General features: G+C 37.5%; 1 protein-coding gene across 1 annotated transcript; it reads right to left on the reverse strand.

Moving 5' to 3' along the window:
- Nucleotides 1-175: 175 nt before the first annotated feature.
- Nucleotides 176-8,536, reverse strand: LOC132198807 (chaoptin). Its single transcript, XM_059623043.1, has 14 exons — nucleotides 8,349-8,536; nucleotides 6,314-6,554; nucleotides 6,143-6,255; nucleotides 5,906-6,076; nucleotides 5,612-5,847; nucleotides 4,484-4,771; nucleotides 3,294-4,427; nucleotides 3,066-3,227; nucleotides 2,813-2,998; nucleotides 2,469-2,756; nucleotides 2,066-2,410; nucleotides 1,408-1,803; nucleotides 984-1,219; nucleotides 176-926 (listed from the first exon to the last, which is right to left on the reverse strand). Exons 2-14 carry the CDS (start codon nucleotides 6,547-6,549, stop codon nucleotides 674-676), a joined length of 4,044 nt encoding a protein of 1,347 aa, XP_059479026.1. The 5' UTR covers nucleotides 6,550-6,554; nucleotides 8,349-8,536; the 3' UTR covers nucleotides 176-673.
- Between the last annotated feature and the right edge of the window lie 2,446 nt (nucleotides 8,537-10,982).

Below are 10,982 nucleotides of genomic sequence, written 5' to 3' on the forward strand. Positions count from 1 at the left end.
TTGAGACTGCTTAGTATTATTTTCCAAGGCAATTTTCTTTTTTAGTGCCAATAACTTCTGGCTGATGTGTATTAAAAATATTTAATAAAAATAATAACCATATTATTCGTCATATTTTATGCATGATAAAATTTGTTTATTTCGTAAAGGCAAATATAATAAAAAAACTGGTGGATCAAATCACATAAATTTTTATTAATAACCACCAACAAAAGAATGCGAACAGTTGAGATGGTTGAAAAGTGGCCAATAAAGATTTTTTTCTCCATCTAATTAACGGTGAAAATTGCTAATTCACACTCTTGAGGGCGCTCATTTCAATAAAAATTAGATTAAAATGTGAGCAAAAAATGATGATTAATGAACGGATCCGCTATATGGGGTCGAAGGGCGATGGGGGGCAGCTGCCTGAAAGTGTCAGACTCGAATAATATTACAAATATGCTCTATAAAAATAAAAACCTCAAATAAGCGCGAAACAAGAAAAAAATTGATTTTTAAACATTATCAAACATACAAAAGGTGACCAGAATTTTGAATAAATTGATTTTATATATAATTTGCACACTTGGGAAAAATGCTGAGCTACACTTTTTTTAGAAGACTTCGACATATTAGGTTTTTTAATTTTGCATCGACGTCCAGCAAAAAGTGCGAGCAGACTATGTTTTTTCTAATACAGGACGGACATAATGACTAGGGCAATCGCTGGAATGATGACCACGGCCTTCTGGGCCGCCAAGGGCACGCTGCCCGAAGACCACCCGCACTCCAGGTCGGTCTTCAGGATCTCGATGAGTGAATTTTTCTGCTTGTTTTCGCACTGCGAGTTGCGCAGGTCGTCCTCCGCGCCGTACTCGCAATCGTATCGGTCGCCGTCCGGGCACAGGAATTGCCTCTTCTTGCGCTGCCACACCTCGACCCATCTAATTAAATTAAAAATTTTAATTTTCTTTCAAAATATGGTGATTTTAAGTTCTTACCCAAGTTCGCAGTCGCAGTTCCACTTGTTGCCGGACATCTTCAGACTAGTCAGGAAAACGGACTTTGGTGCACCAGGACGTTCACCACTGTTGGGATTGGCCATGCTTTTCAGGGTGTTGTTGCGCACGTCCAGAGTCAGGTTTCGAGCGCGGCCAAGCTGATTGAAGAAGGCCTTGGGGATCGCCTCAACACTTGTGTTGTGGATGCCAATGTGGAGACGAGGATTGCGAATTCCCTTAAAATTTAATTTAAATATTAATATGTCTTGTCGTTGATTAGACAACAATTTCATAATTTAATTAAAATTAATTGAAAATAATAAAAAATATAAATAAAAAATATAAATAAAAAATATAAATAAAAAATTTAAATAATTTGTACACGCTTTGAATTATTAAAAATATAATATAATTCAAAATTTACCTGGAGAACACTAGTTCCAATTGACTTCAGAGAGTTGCCACTGAAGTAAACGGCTGACAGCTTTGTGGGGAAAACTCCGTTCATCTTGTCGTTTAGATCCTTTTCTCGTGAATCAACTTCAATGTACAAATTCTTCAGAGCAATGTTATGCTTGACGATGCGCGGAATATTGAAGTCGCGAGCCATGTTGAAAGTTCCAATCTTCAGGGTGCGCAGATGGTTCATTTTTGACAGGGCGCCGTTCTCGATGGCGGTCAGTTGGGTTAGGTTGCGAATGTCCAGTTCTCCTAGGCGGGTGGCTGTGGCCAAGCAAGCATCGGTGATCAAACCGAGAGGATTGTGAGCGATCTTGAGGCTTCGCAGCTGAGGAAGGATCAAACCTCCACCGAGACCAACCTAATTGAATAAAATATGAAATTTTTTTGAACTTAAGTAATACCTATACATTTTTATTGATACTAAAAATGGAAATAAATTGTAAATAAAAAAATTAAGTTTTTAATAAATTTAATGAAAATCACATTTTAAATAAAATTTATTAATTAGTCAATTAAATATTAACTTAACAGCAAATTTTAATTAAATTAATTAAAAAAAAATTACTATGGTATCTTTGTAATAATTTTAAACATTTTTAAGTAAAATTTTATAAAATTACCTGTCCCAAGGTATTTAGGGAGTTGTGTCGAACATCCAGCATACGTAGACCAGTAAGATTGGCTGCCAGGTCAGAGGGCAGAGCGGGCAAAATGTTTTCGCGTGCGTCCAACTCCCTGAGAGCAGGGAGGGGTGGAAGCGACGGCAGGGTGTCCAAATTTAATCCAGCCAGGCTCAGCTCAACAAGCCTGGGGCTGGAGTCGAGAGCAGCAAGAGCGCTGGAGAGTCCAAAGGAGTCAAAGTTGTTGTGGCTGAGATGCAAAGACGACAGTTGTGACATTCCCAAGAAAGTACTGTCATCCAAGCGCGTCAGTCGGTTGTCGGAGAGGTCAAGGAAGGTCAATGACTAAAATGATTTTTTTTTATTACTTTATTTCGATAGAGATAATGAATAATTTTCTCACCTTGAACCTGTTGACGGCGTCAGTTGGTTGAAGAGCGGCAATCTGGTTGCCAGAGAGATCAAGTTCGCATAACGAGCGGCCGGAGCCAGAGCTGAACACTCCAATTGGCACTCGAGTGAGCTGATTGTTGGAAACGTCCAGTCGTTCGAGATTGGAGGCGGCAAAGAGCAAACCATCAGGAAGTTGGCGCAAGTTATTGTTGGCGAATGAGACCACTCGCATATCGGTCAAGCCGTGGAAAGACTCGGCAGGGATCTCGGACAAATCGTTATTTTGCATGTATAATACCTATATTTTGAAATAGTTATATTTCTCTCCGTATATTCCATATATTTTGTTTTAACCTGCAGTCGGCGAGTGTGGCGGAAGGCATCAAAATCCACCTCCTTCAGGTTGTTGTAAGAAAGGTCGAGCCACTGAAGATGGGGCATGTTACCAAATGCTTCGCGGGTTGCGTTTGTCATGCTGTTGTGGCTCAACATTAGATAAGTCAAAGCACTCTCGATTGGCCTAAAGAATCCGCCAGTGATCTGAAAAAAAAGTAATTATAATAATAAAAAAATAGGAATTTACGAAATTTTGCTAAGGAAAAAATACCTCCGTAATGTTGTTGAAGCTCATATCCATAATTTTCACGTTAACGTGATAATTTCCTTGTTGGTTATTGTTGCTATTGGAGACCATCAAGTTATTAACTGGTTTGAGTTCTTTAAGTTTGTTGTGGCTAACGTTAAATCGTAGAGAAGCAAGTGTTCCCACCTGTTTAATTAAAATGAGTTAATTTTCAAATTTTTATCTTAAAATATAATTTTAAAAAATATTTACCTGATCTAGAGCAGCAAAGTTGAGCTGTTTAAGGTGATTGTAAGAAATATCAAGTTCTTCAAGCTCGGGAAGATTTTGGAAAGTGTCTGTGTTCAGTTCAGGAAGACGATTTCCTTGCAGATCCAAGATGCGGAGACGTGGCAAGTCTGTGAAGGATTTTGGCTCTAGTGAAGCGATTTTGTTGTCGTCAAGATGAATTTCGCGCAGAGAAGTCAGATCCTTGAAAGTATCTACATACACATGGTCAATGCTGTTAAAGGAAAAGTCAACGTCTTCCAGATAGGAATGAGTTTCGGAGAGGAAGGATCCTTTAGGAATGCGACCGATTTGATTGTCGTGCAGTCTCAAGCGCCTGAGTCCTTTCAGGGTCTGGAATGCACCTTCGGGTATGTTCTTCAGACCGTTGGCGCTGAGATCCATTTCCTTGGTGCCAGTCAGATGCATAAAGGCTTTGTGGGGAATGGAGTCCATCTTCAGGGCACGATGCATTCGCAACTCATCCAGGGAGTGGCCGATTTCCACGAAGGCGTCATTGTCAATGTTCTTGATTGAATTCTCAGACACGTCAAGGCGTCTGACACCACGGGCGTTGCGGAAGGCGTGAGGCTCAATTCCGGTCAGGCCAGAGTTGATGAAGTTTAGCTCTTCAACATCAGGGCTCAACTCAGTGAAGTCGTCAGAGGAAAGTTTTTTTCCTCCCTTGAAACGGCCAAAGGAAAGCTCACGAAGGCCACTCCAGGGCAACATCATCTCCGGAACCGAGGAGTACATGTCCATTTCGCGTCCGGAAACGTCTAGGTGGTGCAGATTTTGGGCATTTCCGTGCACAGACTTTTTGTTGGCGTCTGCATTTCTGTTGCTCTGCCTCACGTTAGCTGAAGATGGCAGTCCTCCAGAGTAATCGTGGTCAAACATAGAGGGCTCAATTTTCATGCGATTGTCTCTCAGGTTAAGCCCTCGAAGGTTAGGTAAACGGGCGAGTACTCCGTGGGGGAGCTCACTGAGATTGTTGGAGCTCAGGTCGAGGTAGTGCAAACTCTGCTCAAGTCCGCCAAATACATTAGGTGGCATGGAAGAAATTCCACAGTCGCGCATCGACAGGTCACGAATTCTTGCGTCCTTGAAAGCGTCATCCTAAAAATTTTCATCTTAATAAAAAGTGTTTTATTCTTTGTTTTATATATAGTTACGTAAATGGTGTTGATTGGGTTTCCATCAAGGAAGGTGAAATTGACGGAGGTGAATGCTCTGAAGGAGGCTTCTGGTAGTTCAGAGATGAAGTTGTACTCCAGGCGCAAAACATCCAGTGAAATCTTTGGGTAGTTTATAGTGTTCGTATTCTTTCTCCCACCCTGAGCGGAGCCACTTGCAACGGTAGGATCGAGGTCTGCTTCGTCGTCCTCTTCCTCAGGGTAGACTTTCGTGAGTCTGTTCTTCGATAAGTCCAACGAACGCAGTCCAGTTTTCAAAGCAGCAATCTGATAATCGATTAAAAATAAATTAATAATCTTAATATTCATACATCATTAATTAAAAATATACATAAAAAAATCATAGTAATTTACTCTGATAGGTGATCCACTGTGCGAACGAACTTTGCCGAGCGAACAAGGAACTTCTGATAAATAAATTAATTTTACTTCATAAAATTAAATTTTTCTTGTTAACTTAATAATTTATTTGTGAGTTGACTGAAAAATTAAATTTACAAATCAGAAAAAAAATAAAAGTAAAATATTTACATCTTCATGAGTTTTTTTCTTAGTTTTTTTTTATTAAGAAAATAAGAGGGCTCCCAAAATTTTATATGTTTTAAAATCAATTATTTCTGTTGTATATAACTAATTTTTGCAAAACGCTTAAGATTTTAAAAATTTATCAATTTTCAGGAGAATATTTAATTTTTGGATAATACAGACCATGAGTGCTAAAATTTTGCTGAAACTTCCAAAAATTAAAAATACCCCATCCATCACAATGAGTCCAGCAAGAAAAAAAAATATTTCGTCAAATTTTTAAAATGATTTTCCCCTTTGAAACAGTAATTTCTATCTGATTTTGATAAAAACTTACTTTTAAAACAGCAGTTTTACATTTCTTTATTGCAAAATTAACTTAAATTTAATAGCGTATCAATTTATTAATTTAATTAAGAATAAAATTATGAGCATATTTAAAACAAAACATTTTTCTTTTAAACAAATTAGTTTTTCCTATAAAATTGAAACGATAGGCTACAAAAAAAATCCACATCTATGTACGTTCGCGCGACATGTCAATTGTGGACTACTTATATAATACTTAAGAAGTGCTTTTACCGGCATCGATGAAAGAAGATTGTCGGCCAAAGAGAGGTGCTGAATCCTAGGTGGTAAGGCAGCTGCGTCTAAATTTTGCAGAGCATTGCCTCTCATGTCCAGAGTTTCCAGTCTGCTCAGTTCGCTGAAGGCACCAGGTGGAAGAGAAGAGATGGAATTATCAGCAAGTATGAGAGTTTCGAGAGATTCCTCAAGGCCACGGAAAGAATCGGGAAATAATTCGTAAATGTCGTTTCCTAAATATTATCATAATAATAGAGATTGATTTTGAAATTCACAAAAAAATAAATATACCAGTTAGATCCAGAAGTCTGAGTCTTCGGAGGTAACGAATGGCCCTGTTAGGAACGGAAGTCAGCCTGTTACGTTGCAGAGCGAGTTCCCACAAAGACCTTTCAAGACCCTGGAGAGAATCGTCTGGCATTTCGGGCAAAGGGTTGTCGCTGATTTGCAGACGGTATAAGCCTTCAAAGAAACAGGATGATTATTTTTTACCTTCTCCGAAAAATATGTATATTTATTTTGGCGCACCGGTATTCTGCAAAAGTTGCGGCTCAATCCACCTCAGACCATTATTCTCTAAACGGAGAATAAACACCCGTGAGGAATTGAGTGACAATGGAACTCTCGCCAGAGGTACATCCCTAGGAGGAAACAACTCATTAAGAAACTTTTCAAGAGCATTGTATTGATTAGAAATACCTGCAGGACACGATGCCGAGGTCGGGCACAGTCTTGGAGCAGGTGCACAAAGGATTGAAAGCGCAAGGAGGATACTGAACGGCGTCAGACGCATCCTGCTGCGCCCCAAGAGACATCGGGTAATTGACGATGCCATTGTTCAGGGCGACTGGCCCTGCCTTGACCAGGATGGCCCAGGACATCAGTAAAAGGCACAGAACCACCATAGCGTAACCGATTTTCACAGCGATAAACATTGAATCTGAAAATTAAATAAATTAGCAAAATTAAAGTAATGAAACAGTTTTATTAATAAAGCTGATTTTTATATAAAAATAATTTAAAATGATAGAATGTTGTTATTCATTTACGGAAAATATACAATTGATAGAAAGTCACTTTCAGCGCAGTTACTCGATGAAATTTGAGAAGTCAGAAAGGGTCCGGGTGTTGGTTTATTTTTAGTTAAGTATTGTATTCTGTATTTTCACTTTGGGAAAATTGTGTGGCTTCCGCAACGTCTGGAAGAACGAAAGGTCTTCCAGGTCTTCAATAATATTATTGCTTTTTTTTATTTTTGACCGTAAAAGTATTGAAAAATATTATTAAAAATTAATATTTAAAAAAAAATCATAATATTTTTGAAAGGCCATCAAAAAAGTGGTTTTTTGAAGGGCCAAACATGAAGTGACGATTGCGGTCACTTACATGCAAGTGTCCTTTGTATTTCTTGCCCTAAAGTTTCAACAAACGGTTTGCTGCCGGCACTCGTCTGTTTGCTTTGCAAAAACGTCCATTGTACTATAAAGCAGCGGCCGCAGTCATGCTCTTGTGTTTTCGCATGTAAAACACAATAAGCAATTGTGAGTTGCGTCACTAAGAGGAGTGTGTCGGAACGTCCAACTGGTCATTGGCTCGGTCCAGAAAACGGATTAGAAAAACAACACGCGAGCCTCACAATTCAAGCCAGCTAGTCAGTCGCTGCTCTATAACGTACGTTTTATTCTTTATGGAATGTTTATTTTCCCAAACAAAACGTGAGTCGCTCGAGCGGCGCTGGTCTTAAAATTTGGAACTGGCCGCAAACTTTCATCCTACGCCAGATGTAGCCAGTGCGCGTTGTAAAGTGCTTGAATTATTTCTATTTTTATGTCTCGCCGTGATGATTTTGGGTCAAACTTTATTGAGACGAAGGAGCAATTATTTTCTGTTTTAATTCAGCGAACAGACAAACTTGTTGGAGGAAAAGGCGGACAAGAAAGAAAACATCAAAGAACACGTTGACGTAGAGAGTGGAGGATTTTGAGCCAGAGCGAACTGCTTTATGGCTTTTTGTTGGAGCCGCGGCGATTAATTTCCGCCATTCACAAAATAGGAAATTAGGTTTTTGAGAAAAGGGAACTTCACGTTTGTCGGTGACGCTAAACTTGTATTGCTTTTTAATTTAATATTGGATAATTCCTTCCGTCTTGTCATCTTTTGAAGAAAATTAATTTAATTATGTTCTCCTTTTTAGAGCTAAATTAATTAATTCTGAAAGTAATAAATTACTCCAGAAAAAACATTGCATCAAATTTTATATGAAAATTTAAAAATTATATATAAAATATAAAATCATATTAAGTAATTGAGTTATTTTTGAGATGAGAACTAGTCTGTTAAGGGCAAAATTAGTTTATTTTTTATATTTTTCCTTCGCTTAAACAAAAAAACAAAAATTAAGTCTGTTTATTATTATTATTGCATCTCACTTAATATTTTTGTAAGGAGTTCATGCACTTCAATATAAAGGATCATAGGAAATTTAAGTCGAATAATTTAATTAATTAAACTGGCCATCGTCATTTGGAACTTATGATCTTTCTGAATGCAATATTTACAAATAATTCCTTTTTTTAAGCTTTGATTTCTTCCAAATTTCATCATAAATTGAAAGACAAGCATTGAATAAAATTAAACAGGCGGTTATACAAAAACCTATAAAAAAGTTCGTTCTGAGAAGAAATTCACCTTACAAATACGGTAAAAATGAAATTTATTTAACAAAAATTTTCACCTCTATCACTTTATCCTTGACGAAGGAGCCGCGATGTCGTCTCTCAGCAATGCTGTTTCATAAAAAATTGAGATCTTGATGCACACTGACTTTTCAGCCTGACTGCAGGGCTTTCGATGGTTGACATACAGCTCGCGTCCGCCACCGCCGTCCTGCTTGTCTGCTGGAGTGTCCGGCAACAACTGGTTCTCCACGAATTGGCCCGCCTAAAAAACAGCTCTAGCTGCTTCACTTGTACTGATTCGCCCTCGGCGCTAATTTCATTTGGGGGCTGGCGAGCGCACCAAGACGACATGCATGAATCGGCTCGCGGCTTTGCTTCGCGCCACCCCTGCTGGAAACGAAGACCGCGCACCCGCCACGCCATAATTAATTTTGCGTGTCGCACTCGCGATTGTACACGGGCGTTCGATTGATTTGTCCGACGCACGGAAACGAGGCCGCGCATTTGCATTAACTCAATTTTAGGCACATGTTGCAGACGGTGCGTGCAGACACTTCATGTGTGCACACTCAATGTGCACACTGCAAACGTTTTGCCATTGAATGACCTCAGTTGGTTATTTTGGTTGCAGATGTTTTTAATTAAAATATTCAATAATTTGAGACTTAATTGCTCATGATAGTTGATTTGCACAGTAAATTGATCTTTTCTTTGGAAAATACGTGCGGATGGTTCATAAATTGGTTTCAAAATTATCATTATTTATTTTTTCCCTTTTTAAAGGTGATAAGCTTTTTTTAAGATTTTTGTGTGGAGTATCAATTGAATTATTTCTAGATCACAATTATAAATGTAAAAAACTGCATAATTTGATATTATTAGCCTTAATATTAATGATTTTAGTTAATTATTAAATGCGTCATGTTCTGATTACATATATTAATAAACGTACTACATGAATTTAATAGATTTTATTTTTGTTTGTCCAATTATTGTGAATTCTAAAAATTAAATTGTTGATGTGATGTCTACGTATGAACGGAATTGAAATTTAGTCACATTAAAATTAACACTACACTTTTTCCAAATTTTTATCAAAATGTTTACGATGATTAACTTTAAAATTTATTGCTTATATTATTTTATGTTGCTTATGTATGTGGGGGAGCTTTATTTGCTTTTTGTTTCATTTTTAGATAAACAGACGCGAAATTTGGGGAAATAGGTCGCGACACCCTTGAGCCAGGAATCGACGAGCAATTTTCGTTTGTGTGGCTTCCTTCGGTCAGCGGGTTGTCAGGCTGCAAAGATATAATTTTCCACCGCAGGCGATTTCCTGACGCGCTAGGCGGGCTTGCCTATGTTGTATGCACAAGTGGGCACTCGTCTCGGCACCGACTCATCATCATTCTGAATTATTGACAAAAAGCAAACATTCAAGAAGTTCCAGGCCAAACTTTTCGGCTATATAGCTTTTATTGATTCTCTCTTGCAAGTGCATTGAGTATGAAAGGAAGTGTATATTGCGAACGCGGCTGGAATTGAATTGGGAGGAACTTTTGAAGCGGCACAAAGTTGCTGCGAAACGGAAATAATCAGCCCGCTTTTCTCTGTGTCTGTGTAAATCGCGGAATTGGAAATCGCGGTGTTTGCAAAGAAAAAAAGCGCTCAGTCACTCCTTCAAAATGTCTACAAATAGAATAATGATTACTTACTGTGAGATATTTTTTTCTTTTTATTGATCAGTTCATTCTAGTTCATTGAATAAGGCAAGAAGACTTATAAATTGAATCGCCGACATGGTGTGAAAATTCAGAATGAAATTCATACACATATAAATGATGCAATTCTTTGAATTATTCAACATTTAGTACTCTTTGTAATAAAAGTAATGTGAATTTCATCTCTTTTTCACCCTTTCTTTTTTCATCAATTTTTTACAAAAGCATCATTTGCAAAATAAAAATATTCTACCCAACGGTTGATTTTGTAAAAAACGGAGTTTTTTTAATGGGCCAGACTGTTTGAATTGTTTTAAAACTAATTGAAGACACCTTCCTTAAATTCATTGATTAAACTAATCACCTATTACTTCAAATATTTATGCGCTTCAAAAATATGTGTTCCAAACTTGTCCGGGACGTCTTTTTTCCGCAGGGTTAGAAGCGGTAAGCGATAAGAGGAAACAGTTAATTTAAATCATTAAAATATTTGATAGATCCATTAGATGCTACAAAAAGAGGTTAATAATTTGTAAAGCAATATTCAATCTTTACCATTTTTTATACTTTTTATTTTCTCACTTTGAAACTTTTATTATGAGAAAAATTTGCCTTAATAATAAAAATTTTTACTTTTTTTAGATAAAGTTTGATAGTAAACAAAATGTTTTTGAAATTTCTCAACAATATTAGTCACTGTTAAAACTCCACAATAAATTCTTGTCGGAATTGAGATTCGCAGTATTCGAACACACAGAAAGCTTAAAATTTTAAATCAAGTTTTATAAGTTTTATAGACTTGAATTTTGAAATTGCTAATTAATTTCTGCGTCCTAATTTTTGTTACATCACAGCAGCAGCATCAACATACCACACTGGTCGAACGGGTCAACCAGCGCGCAGTGTTTTTCCCACATTTGACTCCACAGGCCTTTTGTCATTATATTTTTATTCAGCAAAGCGCGCAGT

The sequence above is a fragment of the Neocloeon triangulifer genome, unplaced genomic scaffold (genome assembly GCF_031216515.1).
Source record: "Neocloeon triangulifer isolate White Clay Creek 2 clone unplaced genomic scaffold, ASM3121651v1 ptg000013l, whole genome shotgun sequence".
NCBI classification, from domain to species: Eukaryota; Metazoa; Arthropoda; class Insecta; order Ephemeroptera; family Baetidae; genus Neocloeon; species Neocloeon triangulifer.

What these genes read in the sequence shown, in the direction of transcription:
- LOC132198807 (XM_059623043.1), bottom strand. Translation starts at nt 6,549, where the DNA reads ATGTTTATCGCTGTGAAAATCGGTTACGCTATGGTGGTTCTGTGCCTT. An exon ending in CTCGGCATCGTGTCCTGCAG is followed by an intron (nt 6,256 to 6,313) that starts GTATTTCTAATC and finishes GTTTCCTCCTAG; the next exon opens with GGATGTACCTCTGGCGAGAG. An exon ending in ACCCAATCAACACCATTTAC is followed by an intron (nt 4,428 to 4,483) that starts GTAACTATATAT and finishes GAAAATTTTTAG; the next exon opens with GATGACGCTTTCAAGGACGC.